Source organism: Myotis davidii, unplaced genomic scaffold (genome assembly GCF_000327345.1).
Source record: "Myotis davidii unplaced genomic scaffold, ASM32734v1 scaffold60, whole genome shotgun sequence".
Classification (NCBI taxonomy): domain Eukaryota; kingdom Metazoa; phylum Chordata; class Mammalia; order Chiroptera; family Vespertilionidae; genus Myotis; species Myotis davidii.
This window is the reverse complement of record NW_006293007.1, coordinates 1,417,373-1,439,981: the sequence shown is the minus strand read 5'-3', so window position 1 is coordinate 1,439,981 and position 22,609 is coordinate 1,417,373. Positions and strand designations below refer to the sequence as shown.

At 61.5% G+C, this 22,609-nt stretch overlaps 2 protein-coding genes across 2 annotated transcripts in view; one reads left to right on the top strand and one right to left on the bottom strand.

Moving 5' to 3' along the window:
* The first annotated feature begins 1,272 nt into the window (after positions 1-1,272).
* On the top strand, positions 1,273-21,460 carry CCDC85C (coiled-coil domain containing 85C). Its single transcript, XM_015565832.1, has 6 exons — positions 1,273-1,357; positions 7,515-7,657; positions 14,455-14,562; positions 16,753-16,848; positions 17,611-17,709; positions 18,456-21,460. Exons 1-6 carry the CDS (start codon positions 1,273-1,275, stop codon positions 18,543-18,545), a joined length of 621 nt encoding a protein of 206 aa, XP_015421318.1. The 3' UTR covers positions 18,546-21,460.
* A 25-nt stretch (positions 21,461-21,485) lies between these two features.
* The window catches only part of CCNK (cyclin K), a 22,742-nt gene continuing 21,618 nt past the window's right edge, over positions 21,486-22,609 (bottom strand). The window contains exon 12 of the mRNA XM_006766625.2: positions 21,486-21,602. Within this exon, the coding sequence (XP_006766688.1) occupies positions 21,486-21,602 (117 nt within the window). The remainder of the gene's footprint in view (positions 21,603-22,609) is intronic.

The window sequence follows — 22,609 nt, the reverse complement described above, 5'->3', positions numbered from 1 at the left end:
TAGCACCCTGCAGACCCCCATGGGCAGGCCAGGCCGGAGGAGGGAGCGGCAGGGCCCAGCCTGCCGGGACCTCCCAGCCTGCCTGGCTCAGGGCAGCCACTGCTGGAGGTGTCCTCACAGGAACCTGATGCTCCCCTGATATGCCTCCCGCAGCCCGCTCGCCTTCATCCATAAATAATACCTGTCTCACATTCAGCCCGCACCTCCTGGAGCTGCAGTGTGTGCCAGGAGGCAGGTGCCAATGGTCAGGCGTTCCTGAACCTGCTTGGCACGGTGCCACCGCCGTGCCTTTGCTCACGCTGTGCCCTCGGACTTGCCTTTCGTCTCCGCCTTGCTTGTCGGCCTGTCAGGGTCCTGCTTGCTCTTCAGTGCTCGGCTCAGATGCCGCCTCCTTCAGGAAGGAGCCCCTGATTTCTCCCCATCAGCACATCCTGTTCTCTGTTCCCCTTACCCTTAGGATGCACTGCGCCTCTTTCCTCCACTCTTTGCTCTTCAGCAAATGTGGTTATTCCTCCTGGTCTTTCATTAGGCCGAGGGGCCCTCAAAGAAGGGACCATGTCCTCGGACCAGCACGTGTAACACCGGTCCTGCTGGCGCCGGCTCTGTTGGGCAGGTTGGACCTGTTCACTCTCTGAGCACCCTTTTTCTCCGCTTACCTGGCAGGGTCCCCGGGAAGATTAGAGGGAGGCAGAGTGAGCGCGTCTGCACTGAGGTCGGTGAGCAGCTTCCTGTGTCCTCCTCACACCCACGTCCAGAACCTCCAGCCTCTGCTTCCTCTCAGCCTCTGCTTGCTTTCCCCTGGCGACGGGGAGCTCACCCCCTCTGGTAGCCTGGACTGTCATGAACTTGATGACGCTCCTTTCTAGTCCTGGGTTCTGCTCTGTAGGAATTCAATCAGTGGTGACCTTTAGGACTAACCAGGGTCCTGGGAGTTGGTGGGCTGTGGATTGCAACATCCTCCAAGCCCTTGAAAAAGACAGGACACTTGCAGGCCCTGGGGATTGGTGTCCGGGCCTCGCCAGGGAGACCTGGACATGCTTGCATGTCACAGGTGAGGGCGGCAGCCCTGAGTGGGGGGTGGAGGTGGAGGAAGAGGAGCGAAGCCAGGAGGCAGACACTTGGAGCTGTCTTCATCCCTGAGGCGGAGAGGGCAGGAGCCCTGCGCGACGAGGGTGCTTCTGTCTGATGGAGCCAGCAGCCTGGTTGCTGCCATTGACCCTCCTAATGAAGTGGAAGGAGAAGGGAATTAATCAGCCAAGCAGCCCCGGGGACATGTCAGCCATCTCCCGGCTGAGCCCCATAGCGGAGGCCCAAGGCGTGGAGCGGGCGGCAGAGCCCCATAGCGGAGGCCCAAGGCGTAGAGCGGCCGGCTGAGCCCCATTGAGGTGGCCCAAGGCTGGAGCGGCCGGGCTGGGTCTGCCGCTAACGACCCTGTGGGGACTCTGCTGGAAGGGAGGCACCTGGAGAGTCAGGCCCCGTGTGTCTCTGTGTGTCATGTGACAGCCTCCCCCCAGCCTCCACTTCCTCCCAGGCAGAGAGGGAAGACCCACTTTCTCCCGAGCTGTTGCAGACGCTGCTGGCACCTGCCCGCGTCTCAGGGCACTTACCGCTTCCGTGCCCACCGCTCACTCACCTGCCAGCACCTGCAGCTCTGCCTGGGGGCTTTCCCTGCCCTTCTCCAGGTGGGCAGGGCTGCGGCACCCCCTCCCATCGGTAGCAGCCTCCACCCTCGAGCCCTTGGGCAGGCGAGTAACCCTGAGACCCCAGGGATGGACACCCTGTCCTCCTCCCACCACCACCCTTCTTCCCCCTCCCCACCCCCACCTGGGCTCCTGGGGTCCCTCCTGCTTGCACTTGAGTCCAGTGCCCCCCCAAGCTAAGATGTGAGCTCCTGGCGAGGTCGGCGACACAGGAGAGTGCAGAGCTGGGGAGGGAGCCATGGTCATGGACTCGGGGCGGATGCGCCTTCCTCTCATCGCAGCAGCTGCCGGGAGCGCGTGGGATTGAGAGCCGGCTCCTTCGGGAAACTGGCCTGACCCGCCTGGTGGGATGCATTCTGGCCAGGTCCTCAGTCTTTTCCTGAGGGCCTACTATGTGCCGAGCAGTGAGCTAGGTGAGGAGGAGGTTACAGGGGTGATCAGATGCGGCCTCTGGCCCCCACATTCACCCTTTGGACTGAAGGAGAGGGGGCCAGGCCAGGAGGGAGATGGGGCCGGGCCTGGCAGTTCTCCAGGAGGCAGGGTGTCCTGAGGGTCAGCACCAGTGCTCAGCACACGGCTCCTGGGCTGGACCCGAACAGTGCCAGCGGGGAGGGGCTCCCAGGCCTCCCCTGACTCTCCCCCCTGCCCCCGCCCCGTCCCCGCAGATGGAAGCTGCATCGTGAAGCCCCTGGAATTAATTGGTCCAGGGCCCAGGAGGGGCTGGGAAGGTGTGAGGGAACGCCATGGCCAGCCCAGCCTGGAGTCCCTTTTGTAGTCACCCTCTCCTTTTCCCTACCCCCAGCGAAGCCGGGAAATGACGCTTCCCTCCCTCGAGGCTCCCCTCCTCATTACTGCAAACCCCGGATTAATTTAATTACATGCTCGCCTCCAAGAGGCTGGGGCTCGGAGGCGCCCGGTGGGATCATGAGTTGCCCGAGGCTGCTGGGGAGGCTCTCCCCACCCCTGGGTGTCCAGCCCTTCCTGGGGTCCCCTGCCCCCCATCCCCGCAGAGTCCAGCCCGCTGTCATTCTTCTCCAATCCAGGGCACCTGCTGTGGGTGACTGGATATCCTGCTCTGTGGCTCCTGCCCTCGTGCAGCTGAGTGTGGGGACAGGGCCCAGTGTGGCGGGGGGTCTTATCCGCGACTGCAGGAGGCAGCCTGGATCCTATGGACCCGGGGGAAGGGCAGGCTTGGGGCTGGGCCTCAGGAAGGGCGTCCAAACCAGATCTGGGAGAAGCGGGCAGAGGGTGGCTGGCCGAGCCCGCAGTCGGGCACCCTCCCGGCTACCCTGCTGCCTCCCTTGGGTTAACAGCGTAAGTGACGTCGATGGCTGACTGTGCAATGTCAAAGTGCAATCATTTAACCCGTTCTCCTTTTTATAGTTCTTTAAAAATACACACACACACACACACACACACACACACATATACACATACACGCACGCATCCCCTTTCCCTGCACATCCACACTTGCCCTCTCCCCTTGTAAAACAATATGGCTTTATAAGAGATGTTAATGTGATTATTAGGACAGGAATCCACTATCTTCTCACGTCGCTGGCAATTGAATTAACTTCTTTCCTTCTCACCAGCACTTGTCTCATGAGTTTGGCTCTCATTATGGTAGGCAGCCAAAACTGCATCCAGTTTCATTTGCTTTCAGTCTGGCTTTTTGTCCTTAAAAGATGGTGAGGGCAAGTTTGGCATGATGTTGTTTTGTCAAAGAAAGCTTTAAGTATTTGTGAAAGACACTGGCTATCATTGCATATCTGCTTCTCCAGCCAAATGATTTCCAACCCTGATTATTCCAGCTTCCCTCAGTGCTTCATCTGACAGTTATGGGTTTCAGATCACACTGGGGGGTCGAGCCTGCAACCTGGGCATGTGCCCTTGACCGGGAATCAAACCGTGTCCTCCTGGTTCATAGATAGAGGCTCAGCCTCTGAGCCACTGCGGCCAGCCCATTCTCCTTTTTATAAAAGAAAGATTTCTCCCTCTTCTTGAAGGAGATTACTTGGAAATGAAGAAAAAATGGCATGAATACATTAGAAAATCGCTTGTTCCCCCACAGAGACAACAGCCCTGTCGGTATTTCCATGTCTCCGTCCTGAGTTTATTTCGGCGCATAGATTTGTTAACTGCAGCAGCTCTGGCGCAGCTAATTTGGTGTCCAGTTCTTTCATTGGCGTTCGGTGTTTTTGCACATTGTCATCCGGATGGTGACAGGTGTGAGTCCGCTCCTGCTGGACACGGTCGTTTCCAGTTTTGGCCCCTGTGACGCCGTCTGCATTCTTCATCAGAGAATTGACGCTTTAGGATAAGATGTCCCTGGAATCGCCGATGACTTAAAGTGTTTTAAGGCTCTCCTGTTGTCCTTTTAAAATTCAAACGAAAACCAACACACCCGGTGGTCTGAAGTGTGCTTTGTTCTGTGCACACCCACAGAGAGAGGTGGAGGGGGGCCGTGGAGGGGGCCATGGGCGTCGCCTCGGGTCTGTGCCACGTGTGGCCCGTTAGGGAGGACAGCTGGCCTGCGCCGGGCTAAGGGCCCTGAGGTCGGGTGCTGGCAGTGGGCGGGCGGGGGGTGGTTGTCATCTGTGGGAAGTGCCTGTGTCCCTCTCCCGGGGCTGGTCTGTCACCACTCTTCTCCTCGCCTGCTGTCCTGGGAGCTGGGTGTTGGGCCCGCCTGTGGGCTGTGGGCTGTGGCACTGCTGGCTCAGACAGGAGCAGTGGCCTGTCCCACCGCCCGCTGCGCAGCGAGTACCCTGAGGCCCGTTGGTAGGTCTGCTGACTCCATGCCAGTCTGTGCTCCAACCATCTGCTAGGAAGGGAAACGTAGGCGCTACTGAGTGTGGGGACAGGGCCCAGTGTGGCGGGGGGCTTATCCGGGACTTGCAGGAGGCAGCCTGGATCCTGTGAACCCGGGGCAAGGGCAGGCTGGGGCTGGGCCTCAGGAAGGGCGCCGAGACCAGATCTGAGAGAAGTGGGCAGAGTGTGGCTGGCTGAGCCCGCAGTCTGGCATCTTCCCGGCTACCCTGCTGCCTCCCTTGGGTTAGCAACGTAAATGACGTCAGTGGCTGGCTGTGCAGTGTGAAGGTGCAATCATTTAACACCCCTCCCCCCCGCCCCTGCCATGCACACCCCCATGGGAATGGCAGAAAGAGGCAGAACCGTCCCCATGGCCCCGAGGCTGGGTGGGCGGCATGCCTGCCCTCGGAAGGCTCTGTGGCCGTGCAGGGCTGTGTGTGTGTTAGTGACCGACAGGGCCGGTGGTCCCTCTCCTGGGGTCAGCGCTGTGCCTGGCGGGGCCGTCTGTGGTGGGGGCTCCGGGGAGCGGGGCGGCTGGCTTGCAGCTCTGGCCAGAGATTGGGCAGTAGTGGAGCGTCCCGGAGTGAGGCTCGACCAAGAGCCGCATCTTGTTTCTGGGAGCTTCTGTCAGCATTGCGGTGCTGGAGGGGCCCAGTGCTGGAGGGGCCCGGCCCTGGGCCCTGAGCCCTGGTCTTGGGGTGGCCCCGGGTACTGACGGGAGGGGCTGGAACACTGTGCCCTGGGCCCCTCTGCTCACCCACCCACCAGGGGGGCAGTGTGTTCCGCGTGGCCTCCTCATCTGGAAAGTGGGGACAATGCCTGCTTGACCCTCGCCAGATGCAGGGGCCGCTGTGTCACAGGGTGTGTGGTGGCTCCTCCCCTCCCCCACCACCCACCGAGGGAGACCACTGGGCCTCCTTGTCTTAACTTGTACGGGTGGGAGAGCTGGGGCGCCTCTGGAGTTTGTCTTGTCTGTTGTTTCCCAGTTGGTGTTCCCGGGAGCCCTCCTGTGAACAGTGTGCGAGCACACACAGGGTTGGGGAGCCCAGGCTGTACCCCAGTTTTGTCCCTGTGCCCAGCACACCCTGAACACGGAGGCCTTTCCCTTCAGGCCTGTTTGCCCGGGTGGAAGTTGGGAAGAGACGTGGGGACTGCTGGTCAGTTTTGGGTGACGGATGAGTAAACTGTGGCTGGGGCCTGCGGGCCTGCACCGTCGTGACCACAGGCCAAAGAAGGTGAGAGCAGGGCCTTTTCCAGCTGCAGCCAGGGTCTGCCGCCCGGGCAGGTGGGATCTGCCCTGTGCATGGGGTCCCGGTGGGGAGGACTTGGGAACCACTGCCTGGTGTCGGATCTCACCTCTACATTGCCATGCCCTGTGCTCTGGACAAGCCACGTGACCTCTCTGAACCTTGACTCTGGCAGTCAGAGGGAGCTACCCAGAGCCGGGGTGAGGTGAGGCTAGAGTGGGGAGCCCTCAACCCCCACAGGCTGCGGTCGCCAGCATCACCCCTGGAGCTGAGTGTGGCTGGCCTGGCTGGGAGCCGCTCTGCACCGTCTCTACAAGGCTCCGGATTCCTGAGAGGTGACTGGGCGGTGGAGTGGGAGGCGGTTCTGCCATTCCCCAGAAGGAGTGGGTGGGGCCGGCTCCTCCATTCCTGCCCAGGGCTGGCCCCAATTCTTCACAAATGCAGATGCTCCGGGTCTGGCCCTGGGCTGGCAGGCGGGGCTCCTGAGGCCCCTCCTGTGCTTAGGAACCAAGAGGCAGGTTGAGGGCGAAGGGGCAGCTCTGCAGGAAGCTGCCTCATCACTGGGAGGCCTTGCTGATGGGCAGGAGCTCAGGGGGCTCGGCCACACCCCGGTGCAGAAGGTCACGGCATTCTGGCGAGAGGGCTGTGGCTGTCCAGTCCTGCAGGGCACCAGTTGGGGACAGTCATGTCATCCGTGAGGTTGCCGGGGCCCTGGGCTCACCAGGCAGTGCCAGCCATGTGCTGGGAGGGGACGGAGGCTTCATTGCTCCCCGGGTGTGACGGTGCAGCTTGTCCGCCTGCAGCACCCAAGCCCCTTTTGCCCACCCCCACGAATGTTAAAGGCCCAGTGGGGTCTGTTCCCTGGATCTCATGTCCCCGGGGCGGTGATGTGGGGGATTATGGTGCTGGCGTGGGTCGCAGGTCTGGTGCCTTCTGAGATAAAGGGCCAGTGGTGTGACCTGGGAAGACCCTGTATCCTAATGGGGAGCAGTGACTGGCCTGGGGGTGCATGGGTCCAGGCTGGGATTTGGGTGTGTGAGCTCTGGCGAGGGCTCATGTGGACAAGAGGCACACAGACTGACCCTTACCAGGTAGCTGCTGACCACCCGGGGGAGGTGCCCCCTGGTGTCTGGTTCAACCTGACTCTCTGCCTTTCCCCCCTCTGCGCCTGCACCTGCTGAGTTGGTCTGGAACCCTGGCCGCCCTGCCCCGAGTTCCTTCGCCCTGCCCCAGCCCCAGCCCCTGCCTTGGGTTGCTCTTGGCTTCCCCCCAGCCGGGCTCCCTCCTCACGGGCTGGCCTGCAGTCACTCTGTCATCACCTCCTCCTCTGGCCGAGGTGGCGGAGGTTTTTTTTTGGGGAGGGGGGGATGGGGGGTGGAATGCTGCCTGCTTTCCTGATATGATTGCCAAGGGGCCAGTGTGGTGAGGGAGGGTGGATCTCACCCCGAGTTGCATGCGGAAATGGGGGTGGGGTGTGTGTGGTTGGGGAGTGTATCGCTGGCCTCGCGCAGGGCAGGGGGAGGCTTACGGCCTCATGTGCCCACTCCGCACACCGTCTGTAGAATTCTGTGCCCCAGGCACGGGGCAGCACATGCTGAGTTGGCATGTTCTGGAGCCTCAGTTTGCTCACCTGGACCCTGGGCGCGAGGGTCCCCTCAGGGGCGTGGAGCGGACGTGTTGGGGCCCGAAGCATTTCCAAGGCTGAAGGAAGCGGCTGGGACAAGCTGGCCAGGGAACCCCTCACCTTCTTTCTGCTGAGGGTGTGGGGCGGGCGGTGCTCCCGCTGGAGACAGAATCAGATGCTCACGTGCCCCCTTGTGTGTTGCAGATCCCTCGGCCACCTACGTCCGACAGCTGGAGACCAAGGTGAAGCTGCTGGAGGGTGACAAGCTCCTCACACAGGTAGGCTGGCTGCGGGCAGGACGCAGAGACGCAGGGACGCACCTACTCATCCACCCACCGCTCCCGGGCCCACCCTGTCCCAGCTTACCTGGGCTCCCTCCCACCGGCCAGCCACTCCTGCCCCAAGTGGCCTTGGGACGCTGGCGCTTAACCCATGCTCCACCGCCTCTGGGGTCCTTCCGTCTGTCCCCAAGTGGACTTCGAGCTCCCGGGGGCCACCCAGGGCCTGTCCCGGAGATGGTGTGACACACAGTTGCTGAGGAAACGGGCTGCTTTGCCCACTGGCAGATGGGCGAATGAAGGCCCCAGAGGTGGGCGGGCACGCTTCACTCAGACCCACGAGGCAACCTCCCTGCCCTGCCACACGCAGTCCTCTCAGAGCTGGGTCATTCCCTCCCCTCCTGGGCTGGCCCCTGACAGGTGAAGTCACATCTCATCCCCAGCACAGGGCTGGCGGGTTAGACTGGGCAGGGAGGGCAGAGCAGGTGAGAGGCGTGGCAGGGCGGGGCGGGGCCTGCCGGCCAGCAGGACGGGCCTTTCCTGCTGGGCAGGGGCAGTGGTGGAGGCTGTGGTCAGCCCTAGCTGGGGCCCCAGGGGCCAGCTGGCTTGGCTGACCCCTCTAGCCTCTCTGCCCTTTGTGTCCATCCCTGGCTTATTCTCATCCCGCCCTCAGGGAGCTCCAGCGCTGTTCAGTCTCACTGTTTCCCTGCCTGACCACCTCCTTGTCCCTCTCAGCAGGACTCGTGCATGAGGGGGCTCTGGGAGGACAGCAGAGGTGGGGAGAGCCCTGTGGACAGGACTTGGCCCACGGTGAGAGTACTGGCCTTATCCTAAGGGGGTCCAGGGCAGATGGGATCTATTTAGCCTTCGTCTTCCTGGCCTCCTGCAAGACGTGGCTCCCCACTCAGGCGTGGCCTCCTGCCAACAGCCTTCCCAACCACCCCCAAGTGGCTTGGCACTCGTCCTGAGCTTCTGGCCCCGTGGGCTGCCCACCCTGGCTGATGGTTTTCGGGACCCTCCTGTGGGAAGCCTGGCCCTCACCCCTGCTGGCATGTCAGCTGTTCAAGGTCTGGCCTGCAGGGTCTGCATGGCCACATGTGTGTCTCTGATGCTCAGCGTAGCTGGACTGAGTCACTGCCCCCCACCCAGAGTCCTAAGCCAAGAGGCGAGGCTGGTGTCTGCCCGGAATAGGGAAGGTCCGCGTCACCAAGGGAGAGCTGCTTTATAAGGTAGTGAGTGCATCGTCTCTGGAGGTAATCAAGCGATGGTGGAGGACTATGTTTGGGAACCTTGAGGAGACTGCCGCTGCGGGTGGATTCTGGCCTCCGCCTCATGAGCGCTGGCCTGTGAGATTTTACGACTCTGGACCTTAAGTCCTGTCACTGAATTCCGATGGCACGGGAATCTGCAGTGAGGAATCTGCCGGCGGGCGGAGCCGGGGAAAGCAGTAGCGTTCTGTCTTAAGGGGATGTGGCTTTGGGGTTTGGGTGGGAGGGCAGGGAGCCTGTGTGGATTCCTACTTCCCACGGCCCCGCCCCCTCCCCCCATGGCCTCTATTTAACTCCGAAATAGCTTTAATTAAAAATGTGCCAGAATGCTCACAGACTAAATGACTGTATTGCCGTTCGTATTTTCTTTCTCTCGTCAGCTTTAAAATTTCATCAACACAGCTGCTTCCTCCGCCGTGATTCATCGCCAGCCCCGGGACACGCTATTATTTTTCCTGCGGGTTCTCTGCGCCCGGCCGGGCTGGGCCGTGGGGGCTGTAATGGATGGCGGGGCCTGTGCTCCCTCGTTCCCTCGGTTCACTCCCCTGCTGGGCTGATAAATGAAGCCTGTGCGCACCCCGGAGCCCGCTTTTAAAGCGCAAGGAACTCGCTCCCGGAGCTGTCACCCTGGGCAGGCCGGCAGCCACGCGGGGGAGGGCGGGCAGCCTGCCAGGCCCGGGACTGAGCAGCCCACAGCCTGCCTGCCTGCCCCCTTTTGTACCCCAGTGGCCCTATCCTGCTGTGCCACGCAGGGTGGAAGTGACCCCGAGCGCAGATGGGGAAACTGAGGCCGGGGTGGAGCAGATTTCCTGGCGTGGGTGATGGTATTAGCGTGCTAGGGCTGCTGTAACAAAGAATCACACACTGGGTAGTTTGAACCAGGGGAATGCCATGTCTCACAGTTCTGGGGGCCGGAAGTCCAAGGTCAAGGCCGGGATGATTCCTTCTGAGGGTCGGAGGGAAGGATCTGTCCCAGGCCTCGCTTCTTGGCTTGTAGATGGCCATCTTCTCCCCGTGTCTCTACAGCAGTGGTTCTCAACCTTCCTCATGCCGCGACCCTTTAATACAGTTCCTCATGCTGTGGTGACCCCCAGTGTCATTGTTACAAATGGAACATAATTAAAGCATAGTGATTAATCACAAAAACAATATGTAATCATATATGTGTTTTCCGATGGTCTTAGGCAACCCCTATGAAAGGGTCGTCCGACCCCCAAAGGGGTCACGGCCCACAGGTTGAGAACCACTCTCTACAGCATCTCCCATCTCTCTCCCCCTCCCCCCCCTTTCTCTCCCTCTCCCTCTCCTGGTTTCTCCTCTCTATGAGAACACCAGTCATATTGGAGTAGCGCCTCCCTGAGGACCTCACTTTAACTTGGTCACCTCTGTGAAGACCCATCTCCAAATAGGGTGCATTCTGAGGTCCTGGTTAGGACCTCAACGTGTGAATTGATGGGGGAGGAGGGGGTGGGAGGGACGACACAGTTCAGCCTGCGCTGTGCTGCTGTTGGCCCGATGGTGTGAGAAAGCGGCTCTGGGTCCTGGTCCTGGAAGAACCCCTGAGCCAGCTGCCACCTGCCTATGGCTTAGGCACAGTTCTGCCTGTGCTGGTGCCTCGGTTTCCTCGCCTGTGAGACGGGGAGAGTGGTGAGGCCACTACATTGCTTGGCGCTCTGGCTGGAACCCCGCACCTGGGGAGTACCTCAGCAGTGGCTCACCTTCTCACCTTCTCCTCCTGGTCCCAGGACCTGGGGTGTTTCACGGTCTGGCGGACTGTGCCACCTGGCGGGTGGCTTGGACCTCCCATCCCCGAAGGAACCGCTCCTCTGTCCTTTGTCTGAGTTCTGAGCCATCCAAGCTGGGGGCGAGGGGACTGGTCCGCCACCCTCTGAGCCCGTCGCTGATGCCTCTGTTCTGTCCCCTGATTCCCTGAGCAGGACTGGCCCTTCTGAGTGGGGGGCTGCCCGCCCAGGCCTTTGAGATGCTGGCCCTGTGGCATTTGTGCAGCGGCAGCTCTGCTTGCCGGGGTCTCCTGTGACATTTTCCTTTGTCAACAGGCTCGGGGCCATTCTGGCTCCGCCTGGTTGGTGTTTGGGGTTGGCCATCGAGTCCTCACCCCTTTTTTCAAGGGCGACGTGGTCTCTTTAAATGTGTTAGAACCTCAGAACTGGTGCAGCCTCCTCCTCAGCCAGGGAGGAAAGCCGCTCTCTCCAGCTTCTGAGCAGATGGTCAGTCTAGCAACAGGGGCGGGAAGAGAGTAGTCATGTCACCTGTCTCCTTGCCCGAGGCTTAACGGCGTCCCCTGTGAGCCACATGTGGGGTGAGAGTCGAAACAGCAAGAGGCCACGCTCAGGACTATAAGCCAGAGTTGGGTTCAAATCTTTGTTAAATCTGGGGTTTTAAATACATGGGCTGTCCTGGCCAGGTTGGCTCAGCGGATAGAGCATTGGCCCTCGGACTGAAGGGCCCCGAGTTCGATTCCTGTCAAGGGCAGGTACCTCGGTTGCAGGTTCCCCAGCCTCGGTCGGGGTGTGTGCAGGAGGCAACCAATGGATGTGTCTCTCTCACACTGATGTTTCTCTCTGTCTCTCCCTCTCCCGTCCACTCTCTCTAAAATCAATGGGGAAAAATATTCTCGGGTGAGGATTAACACACACGCAAAATGAAAAGAAATGCCGGGGCTCCTGTGAGGTGCCTCGGGGACCCCACCCCCACCCCGGTGTGGGAAAACCACACCAGCCAAGCTGAGGTCCTGGTGGCTTTGGGCTAATGGGTGTCCAGGGTCGGGGCAGAGGTGAGGGGGCGGCTGGCGTGGCTGGAAGGGCTGGGTGACACTGCTCCTCTCTCCTTCCAGCTGCTGCACCCCAACACTCACCCCGGGAGCAGGCTGCAGGTAGAGCTGCCCGGGCCTTGTGTGTGGGGTGCTTGGGGTGGGTGGGGGCTGCTCTGAGTGCTGTGTGGTGCTCTGGGTCCCCCCCTGTGGTCCCCTCCTGTCCCTTCCTGGGAACTGCTCCATGCAGGCCCTTCTCACCCACTTCACTGGACCCACCCTGCTTGTGAGGTTGCAGCGCTAGTCAGCGTCACCCCCACTCTGCAGTGGGCACCCCAAACTGCAAGGTGGGAGGAGGGGCTGGCCAAGGCCCCATGAGTTAGTGGCTGCCAGCTGGCCCCGGTCCCTGAGCAAGGTCTCCAAGCCCAGTGCTGGGCTCCCCCAACCCCGTACCCCTGCCAGCCAGGGAGGCGTCCCTGCTTTGGAAAGCAGGGCTGGTAAGCGTCCCTGGAGCCCAGTCCTGGGCCACCCCTCCCTGCGCCCGGAGGACAGCGGGCCGAGGGACCAGTCCAGAGTCACTTGGGATGACCCCTCTGAGGGGCACTGCCGCTGGCCCCTGCAGACAGATCAGCCTGGGCTCCTGGGTCTGGGGTTCTGAGTGGTCACCTTTGGGCAGGCTGCTGGTTGTGGATGGGCATCCCTGTGTCCGAGCTCACCCTGGAGCTCCCCACCCATAGTCAGGCACTGCTGCCTGCCTTTCCGAGAGAGCACACAGTAGGTGCTTCTTGAACACAGACCTGCTGCAGCAGACGGTCCCTCCAGGGGCAGGAAGGAGAGGTGAGAGCAGCTGCCCCTGAGTGAACCCCGAAAGGGGGTCTGCCCACAAGAACCCCGTGTGGCGGGCATCCCCCCATGGCCTGTTCTGACAGTGCTCGCAGGTATACGGGGAGCGATGGCCCAGGGGAGTTCCTGCAGCTTTGCCAGCAGGAGCCCTGGTGGGAGGTGGGCCTGGGGCAGAGCCGTAGCCTTGTAGAGGTCCAGGGAGGCTGGTGGCCTGTGGTGACAGCCCTGGACAGAGCCCGTGTCCTTAAGAGTGGACACGGAGGCCCCGCAGACTCCTGAGTCGCCCTCCCGGTCGGTCCAGAGCACTGGACAGGGTAGGGGAGCCTGTGTTGTGTTTGCAGCCCTGGGTGACTTCCTTCCCTTTTAAGGATTCAGGAAATCCCGCTCAGCTCCTGCTGTGGTGTCAGATCCTTTTCCAGGCCAGGGAGCCTGCAGGACGGCAGGCGTCCTCCCCGGGGAGCACCGTGCCCCCTGCCCCTGTCCCCGTCCCCATCCCCACCCCCAGGGTGCAGGCCCAGCCGCCCCAAGGCCATTTCCGCTCCCTGCCCCTCAGTGATGAAAACCTGGCGGTTTCTTTCTTCCAGGGCACAGACAGGCAAATACCAGGATTTTAATTTGGATTTAAGTGCAATTACGGTTCTTCATTTGGATGCGTCATTAGTCACGCTGCCCCTGGTGAGAGATTGTGCGTTTTCCCACCAGCTCCGAGGCTGCTAATAAAGTTCTGCGGACGTGCAAATATTTACCGTGAGCACTGAGGCAGGGGTGGGAATGGCACGCTGCTAATTAAAAAACTCCCTCGCCCGGTGCACGCACCTCCTCCCAGAGAAACTATCTGGGGGAGGGAGGAGACACAGGCCGGTGTTTTGAGTAACAACACATGAGCTGCTTCAGAACCATTTGGTCCAGGGCCAGAGAAGCTGGGAGGAGGGGACAGCCCCGAGCAGAACCTAGGCCGCGTGTGCGGGAGGACGGGGCGGCTCCAGGGCCTTCGAGGGCGTGGCAGTCCCACTGTAAGATCGGGGGCCGTGCCAAGGTCTCCCTGGTGGGACCCTGCCACATTTTGGGGGCCACCGTGAGAGGGTGATGAGCAGAGGGGCCCCCAGGCATGGCTGCTGCTGCCTGGCCCTTGGCCCTGCCCTGGCCGGCCTCTTCCCCTCCAGCGTTTGTTTGGGTAACTCAACAGCCTGCTGATTTATGGGACGTTCCCCCTGCAAATTATCTGCCCTACAGAGTTCCCTCCGCCTTTGACGTAGGAAAGGGTGCCGGGCCAGAAATGACACGTGGCTTCTGCTGGCTGGCCCACGGGGCCTTCGCGGATTGGGCATGGCCCCCGGGTTCTTTCCCTCTCCGGGCCGGGTCCCAGCCCCCAGCCCTGCAGGAGGGGTGAGGAGGATGTTGCTTTGCCCTGAAAGAAACTTACATAAGGCCAGATACGTGTGTATGTGTGTTTATTCATTCATTCCTTCACTCACTCACTACTCCCACATGCATTCGCCCCTCTCTCCCTCCAGAGGGACGCTGCTGTGGGGGTCGCCCTGAGCAGGGCCTTGTGGGGGGCGCCCTGAGGCGAGCCCCAGCACCTGTGGGAGGCAGGAGGACTTCCTGTGGATTTGGGCCTCAGGGGCTGGAGAGGGGGTGCTTGGGGGTGTGGAGAACCCAAAGGCGGGAAGCGGGAGCAGAGGAACAAAGGTCCAGGGGTGGGAGAGCTGCACCCCATTCACTCACCCACTTACCTGTTTATTCAGCTGCTCAACAAACGTTTGTGCAGCTCGCAGCGGGGAGCACTTGAGCCCAGAGGGAGGAGCCACTCCTAGGGCCTGGGCAAGTCCTGTTGGGCACCGACCTCAGCCCCCCACCCCCAACTCCCCACCCCGCCTGGCTCTTCACCCTAACCTCGCCCCTCTCCCCTGCAGCAGGCGGGCTCTGGAGAGTTCCGGACACTGCGGAAAGGCTTCTCCCCGTACCACTCGGAGTCCCAGCTCGCCAGCCTGCCCCCCTCCTACCAGGACGCCCTGCAGAACGTAAGTGCCCTCCCCCAAGAGCCCCCCTGTCCCCTGGAGGACCTGGCACCTCTGGAGCCCTTGGTCCACATGCCAGGGGAGGAGTGAGGCTCGGACCGGCTAGTGACTTGCCGGGGCCAGAGGACAGTGGCCGAGCTGGTCAGGGGAGGGCAGCGGGTCAGGCTTGGCCTTCCTCACTCCCCCGCCTTCTTTCTAGCAAGGGGCCTGGGCCCCGGGGCCTTCCGGGCTCTGTAAGGGCCCAGTGTGGTGGTTGGAGGTGGAGGCCCAACTCATGGTGATGTTGTGGCAGCACCGGGCAGTGTCCAGAGGCCACGAGAGCGGCTGCCCAGGCCTAGCCATCGTTCGACCGTGCAAATCGGTGGCGTGTGTCATCCCTGGGACACACGGCAGCGAGAGGATGCGGCTGGCCCTCGGGGTGGGCTGGGTGTATATATGTCGGGTGCCCTGGCTCTGTAACAGGGTGGGTGTGTGGATCATGGACCTCATTTATCCTCCAGCCTCCAAGGTTCTCCTGGGCTCTGACCTGCCCCGAAGGGAAGGGAGGGGCGGGGGTGGGGGGCGGGGGCAGCTCTCTGGGACATGGATGGCTGTCCTGTGGCAGATGTGTCTGTCAGACTGTGACATCCTGTGATCACAGACACAGACCCCCAGAGGTACCGGCCCTGATGGCATATTATTTGTACACATTATGTGTCCAGTGGTGGCTTCATTTACAGTGTTCCCGTGGCCATACTCTGGCAGCCTGGTATGCCGGCCAGGAGAGGGCTGCATGGCACAGCCTTCCCCGGCCACTCCTGGCTTCCCTCCTGCCTCTGCTCGAGGAATCAGCCTCCTTACTGAGCAGGTAGTTCAGGGAGTCCCAGGTACAGACAGAACTTGAGGCCACAGGTGCCAAAGGCCAGATGCCTGGCTGTACAGTAAGTGTGTGGCTGTCGCCCCCTCCTGGCCGGTGCGGGGAGTGCAGCCTTCTGCCTCAGGTTGCTCACCTGTGTGGCCTGCCTTCCACCTGCGCCCACCCCCCCTGAGCTTACAGATCTTTCTGGTTCCCTCATATGACAGACCTGGCCTGGGCAGCAGAGGCCAGGCAGCCTGGACTGCCATTAGGGGGACAGCTGCATCCCAGGGCGCTACACGCACCCTGGTACACAAGCACCCTTCACGTTGTCCAGCTGAGCACAGAGTGGGTTGGGCCCGGCCTCAAGTCTCAGGCAGCAGAGCCTCCCCCGGGCCCAGCCTTCCCAGACCCCAAAGCCTCCCCGCAGCCAGCAGTAGTGGGGAGAGTGCAGGGGGATTGGCTGCCTGGGCCCTGAGGGTGTCTGCACGGCATGGCCTCAGTGGGCAGAATCCCAGGGCACTGCCCTCAGCCAGCCTCCCCTAGTCTTCCCTGCTCCCGTGCTCCCGTGCAGGCTGGGCAGTCCCGGCGTTCTCTGTTCCCTCTCAGGCCCACTCTCAGCACTTTCTGAGCACCTGGTTCCTATGGGCCCTGGGGACCCCACCCTTGAGGCCTCCTTGTCTGTGAGCTTCTTCCATGGGGCCCTGAATGCAGGGTCTTTCTTGCAGCCTGAGGCAGAAGCCCTGCCCCCTGCCCCCCGGCCACCCGGGCCAGTGACCCTCGTTGGGGGAAACTGGGGAGGCCGTGGGCAGACACTGGCTCTGCCGCAGATGGGCAGGGTGCTGGGGGATGGGCCCTCTCCTTGGCTCATCCCCTGCCGCTCCCCTGGACTGATATGGGAGTTGGGCGCCTAACTGCCAGTTAGAGTGTTTGCCAAATCCGGTGGCCAGACGGCCTGGAGGCAGGGCTCAGGGCTGGAAGACGTGTAACCCCGGGCCTGGGGGGTGGGGTCAAGGCGAGTCACCCACTGGCAGCTGGGGGAGCAGGAGGGGCTTTGGGATCGCGACACCTGGGGTTGGTGAGGTGACCTTGGTGAGTCTCTGCCCCCTCTCTGAGCGGCACTTGCTTTCTTTGCACAACGGATAATAGACCTTCCATGTGTGCTGCATGGGGAGCCTGTGGGGCGTGGTGGGTGCTGCTCCTCGGCCCTGGCCTGGCCCTCATCCTGCCGCCTCTCCCATCACCTGCCCCGTTTCCTCCTGCCTAGCCCCTGGCCCCACAGCATCAGGGCCTCACTCAGAGCTGGTCACACCTGCGGCCGCCACCTGGCTCTGCCTATTCATGATTCCCTCCCACAGGGCCCAGCCTGCCCGGTACCCGAGCTGTCCTCACCCCCCTCCGCCGGCTACAGCCCCGCAGGACAGAAGCCCGAGGCTGTGGTGCATGCCATGAAGGTGAGGGCCAGGCCCTGCCCACCCTCACCCAGGTCCCACTCCCTCAGGAGCCCGACCCCTGGTGTGATGCGGGATGGGGGACCTCTTTGGGGGCGCCTGAGCAGCAGGGTGGGACCTGTGTGGGGACTGGGTGGCTGTGACTGCCTGGGACACTGTGGGGCAGGGACTCAAAGATGCCGGGTGCCGATAGCAAGTGTGTCACCTGTCTGCCATCCCTGCAACTGGGGAAACTGAGGCCTGGGGGTGAGGGAGGGCAGGCACTCCCGCAAGGTTGGAGTCATGGCAGGACGGGCTAGGTAGGAGTGAAGCCCAGGCCTCCCAGGCCCAGCCGCTGCTCAGGTGCAGGGCCTCCCTGCTCAGGGCCGCCAGCTGCAGGTCCTGAAGACGCGCTCCTGCCTCCAGAGGCACATCTCCCCCTCCTGTGCCCCTCATCCCTTCCCCATTCCCTCCCCCCCACCCCCCGCATGCATGTGCCATGGTTGCCATGTGTACATATGTGTGCACACCCCATGTGCATGAGTGGGGGTGTCCTCAGTTCTCATTAATCACAAGCTGGGCCCTGGTCAGAGCGAGTCCACCTGTCGGAGGGCGGCCCTGCCCTCGGGTGACCGACCCCTCCTCAGCTCGGCCCCCAGTGAAAGGGGTGCGGCTTCCCTTGTGTGGAGGGTGCAGTGTCACTGGGTGAGGGGAGAGGACACAGTGAGGAGGGACGGCCTGCCCCTCAGGTCTCCACACCCCTGACCCGGGCCCTGTTCCCCGCAGGTCCTGGAGGTGCACGAGAACCTGGACCGGCAGCTCCAGGACAGCTGCGAGGAGGACCTGAGTGAGAAGGAGAAGGCCATTGTCCGCGAGATGTGCAACGTGAGGCGCTTCCCGGGGGAGTCGGGGGGCGTCCTGGCCGGACACGGGGAGTTGCAACCTTCCCCGGGGAAAAGGATGGTGACCTGGAGGGCTGGCTGGAGGCACTGGAGCCTGGGAGCGCTGGCCTGGCCTCATCCCCACCCCACCCCGAGAATGAATGGGGTCCCTGATCTCATCCATCCCGGGAATGTGCCCCTGGCCCCCAGGACTGGCCTTGTTTACCCCTCATGTCCGCCCCTCAGCCTCGGTCCCAGGTGTCTGGCTCCTGGCCTCCCAGCTGGGTGGTGGCCCTGGTGACTGCGGGTGCTTAGCCCGAGGTGCAGGTGGCACCCCCACTCTGTGGGCCTGCAGGGCTGGGGCTGCCTTTGTTCTGGAAGCTGGCTGCCCCTGACCCACCTCATCAACATGGGTCCTCTCTGGACCCTTGAAGGAGCCAGAGGGAAGGGTGGTTCGCAGGGGCTGAACTGGGGTCTCCGATGGAGTGGGGTGTTCTGAACCCCCTCCTATGCTGCCTTCTGAGTCCATGGGTCCCACTGGACAGCTGCGAGGCCGAGCCCGCACCCTAGTGGTGACCTGCTAGGATGGCAGGTGTGGCCATGAGGATGGGCATGCAAAGAACTGGCCTGAGTGTTTCCGAGCTTTATGTGGCCTCAGTTTCCCCCGCTGGCCCACGGCTCTGGCATTGTGTACAGGCCAGCTGGCGGGCTTGGGGTGGCCCTGCCATCACATCTCGCCTCTCCCCACAGGTGGTCTGGAGAAAGCTGGGAGACGCCGCCAGCTCCAAGCCCTCCATCCGGCAGCACCTGTCTGGGAACCAGTTCAAGGGGCCTTTGTAGGCCTCTCCTCCATGGACCTGGACTGTCCCTGCCTGGGGTCCCCCCAGGGGAGTGGCAGGCCTTCCGGCCGAGCCACTGTCTTCTTCTGTGATGAATTGTACATAGGATGCTGCCTGCTGTGGCTCGGCAGCCATGGGTGTGGCCCCTGCTGTCCGGGCCTCCATCTCCCACATCTCACACCAGCAAACTGGGAGGCGAGATGCTGGCTGTCCCCGCAGCACAGCAGCCTGGACGGCCCGTTCCCACTCTGAGCCAGGCTTCAGGCTCGCTGTGCGAGAACGGAAGGCTGCTCTGAGCTGCCCAGCCCAGGGACCATGCCAGGCTGCGCCCAGCACCTCACCAAGCCCTCCATCCGCTGGCTGCCACCACACTGGACAAAGGCCACTGGCAGCTGGACCCGGTGGAGGGGTACCCCTTCCCATCCACCCGCTGTGACTTGAACGCTGGCTCCCCAAGCACTGAGTCCCGAGAGCCACGGACAGGGGAGCTCCCCAGGCCCTTCCTCTGGCCTGTGCCCAGCCCCCTCCTGCCGGCTGCCACCTGTTTTTAGAATCCACCCCTCCCCCTCCCCCCAGTGTCACCCTGCCCTGTGCCGGGTGTGCCCTATATTTTGGGGACCCTCCTGTCCTGCGCCTGAGGCATCTCCGCTTCCATGGTTCACTCTGGGCCAGGAACACAGGAAGGCGGCTGAGTGCAGAGTCCCCGGCTGAGCCCCACATGTCCCCCTCTCCGATGGGTAGCCCTGGGTCATGGCTGGGCCTCCGGTCCACTGTGGTGTCCCCCCCGGAACCTGGCCCCATCCTCAGTCACTGTGGACAGAGCCGCATGGCTGCAGTGACAGGGGTTCTGTCCCCGTTGGAAGGAGCCTGACCTGGCTCTGGCTTTAATTTGCTGTGTGACCTTCAGCAAGTCACTCAGCCCCTTTAGGCCCGTGGTGCGAAGTGAGGTCTCAGGTCCTCTTAGCCGGGCTCATGGTAGAGGCCATCACTGTAGTCAGCTGTGCTCCTAGCATGTGAGCTGATGGTCACCTGCTGGAGAGGCTGCTGGGGGCCGGGCTGGGGGCGAGGCCCGAGCTGAGTTCTGCTGCTTCGCTGCCTCCTCCAGGGGACAGTCCTCTCCTCTCTGAGCCTGTGTCCTCCGAGGGAGCATGAGGGTCTCCTTGCAGGGCTCTGGGGGCCCAATGAGACCATCAGTGTAAATGACCATGTATCAGCTGTAAAGTGCAGTATGCACGTTTTCACATTCATGTGAGGAAAATGAGGCACAGAGGGGGTAGGCGGTCGATGGCATGACAGGTGAGGCTCCAGAACTTGGCAGGCCGGCCAGGCCACACTGTCAATGCGGTTGCAAGGCCCTGTCCACTCATCCCATCAGCTCGTCTATCCTCGGACTCCCAGGTCCTGAGGGCTGCCCGCGGCCTTGCGCGGCCGCCCCCGAAGAGCCCGAGGCCATCTTTGCATCAGGCAGCCTCGTCCAGGCCCATGTGAGGGACGGGAACCAGGACCGGGCAGTTCCTGCCGTCACCTGCCATTGGCGCCCTTGGGTTGTACACTCAGGGCAAAGGCTCTCGGTCCTCCTTGTGCCTGGGGGTGTGAGTGGGTACTGCCCCGGGCATTACCGGGAGCTGTGGGCTTTTGAAGGTCCTTCCATCAGGTCAGACGGGAGCTCCCTGTCACATGGTGGTGGGTGACTCCTGCACCAGGGGGCCGCCAGCTGAGGTCAGAGGCCCCGCTCTGGTCATGGAGTCCAAAGAACCACAAGCAGCCGAGGGGGAAGGGGCCATCTGGGTGGGCTCCATGTCCGGGAGCCCATTTGCCATGTATGGATCAGGTCGGCTTTGCCACGACTGAAAATAAGCAATAAGGAAGGCCTCCTGGTACCTGCAGACGCGGCCCAGCGGCCCAGGGACAGCTTCACAGGGAAGTGACCCTGTCCCCGGACTGCGGAGATGCCCAGGGAGGAGGTGGAGCGGGCCGGGAGACCTTCCTGCCCGTCCCTGAGCCAACCCTGTGTGGGCCGGCTTTCAGGGAGGGAGCTGCACCTGTGACGGCCATCTCCCAACATAATGTGCCGTTAGGAAAGCCAGCAGCAGAGCCGCGCTGCCTGACCCCACTGGGTCGTTCGCAGTTGCAGGGGAGCTCACAAGCTTGGGGCTCCAATGGGCCTCACTACCAGGGCAGCCAGGGGGCTGCCGGCTCTGCCACTAACGGGTGTGTAGGTGATACTGGGTGACTCCACCCCTGGAGCCTCAGCTTTGAGCTCAGGGTGGGAGGCGTGTGCTGACCTGGGTGTCCTTTCATAAAGGCCCCTTTACTTTCCAAACCCTCCGCTTCTAGATCCCGCAGCCACGGGGACGCCTGCGCTGTGGCCTGTTCCCACTGTGACGGAGCCCACCCTCAGCCTCCCCCTGGGGGCCAGGCCCATCCTGGGATCGCCATCTGCTGGCCACTCTTCAGGGTGGTGCGTTTTTATCCAGAAGTGATTAGCTACACATCAGTGTTTAAAGAGAAAAAGTGACCTTTTTTTTCTTGAAAACTTGAGAGGAAACAAAATACTACTGATTTTTTTTTTTTTTTTAAACAGTGCATGACTGCGGAGCGGTAGAGGTGTATATTTTCATAATGTGGGAGAGACTGGGCTGCTCTCTGGACCTGGCGGAACGTCTGGTTCCGGTCCCCGGCCGCAGCCATGCTCTGTCTTCTGTAGGACGTGACCTCCTGAGAACGGCCAGCCCAGGCCTGCCCGGCTCGGTCCATTTCTACCTTCTATTGAACCACTTTGATTTGGGGAGAGAAAAAGAAATAGAACTTTTTGATAGTGTGGTAAAAACATTGAACTATTTTAGTAAAAGGTAACAGAGAAGACTGTGACAGTGTATACTTTGCGCTAGATAATAAAGGCTCTTTGCAAGCCTCCGTGGTGGTGTGCAGTGCGTTTGTCTCAGGCGATGGCTCGTTGGGCAGGGGGCCATGGCCCCTGGGAGCATTTCAGGTGCGGCTGCAGCCAGCACACAGCGGCCCCATTTGGGCCACTAGCTGCTACTCGAGGGGCCTCTGCCTCCTCAAGCCAGAAATGGAAAGGATTTCAAATTCAAACCCTCACCTAACCTAGGAACCTCAGAGGCTGGCCCGTGAGGGTGCTGCCCAGGAGATGTGGGTGAGGCTTAGTGGGCAGCGAGGCCCTCTGGGGTCCAGAGGGCGATCACACCCAGGGGCTACTGCAGGCCCCAAGCTCTGTCAGTAACAAAGTTTCAGAACTGCTTTTATTTGGATAACTGACTGAAGGAGTCTCGTGTGTAACCAAGATGGAAGTCACAGTATGTTGTTAGATTCACACTTAAAAAATATCTATGTACAGGAACTTGCAGATCGATGTGAACATACATTACTTCCCAAGTACATTCCTCCCCTTCTTCCCAGAGGAAAAAGAAAAAAGCCATCCAACCAGGCAACCCCTTCAAAATAACTTTAATACAAAGATGTAAATATCTCTAAATCAAAAAGCTGCTTCTGAGCGACTGGGTGTCATGGAAGAGAACACGAAATGGAAGTGATGACGACAGCTTGACTTCAGATGGAACTGGACTGTTTAAAACTGCGTATCCAGGAAAAATAGGCACTGATTTCTAGAAGGAAATTCACTCCTTACGGAAGCTATTTATTGAGCCAATATGGCTGGTTAACATTTTCACTAGTATAGTCACCCAGTGCAGGACGCAGCCCTCAGCCGACACCAGCACAGCCGGGCGGCCCGGGCACTGCCGGGGCTGTCCCCTCTCCGGGCCGGGAGGACCATCTGATCCATCTCCCGGCCTGGTCCATGTCTTCCCATACTGCAACTGTCCAGCATGATACAAGGTACCCTGCTGCTTTCTCACTTCAACTACCCTTCAAGGTAACTAGAAAAACTTGTTAAAAAAACAAAGGGGGAAAAAAAGGCATCAGGTTATCTCATCCAGGCTGCACGCCCCAGGCCCCCGACTGGAGGCATGCCCGGTGGGGGGATGGGTGGGGGCACAGGTGGCTGTCCTCCAGGGGGGACAGATGGAGGTGGGTAGCTAGCTG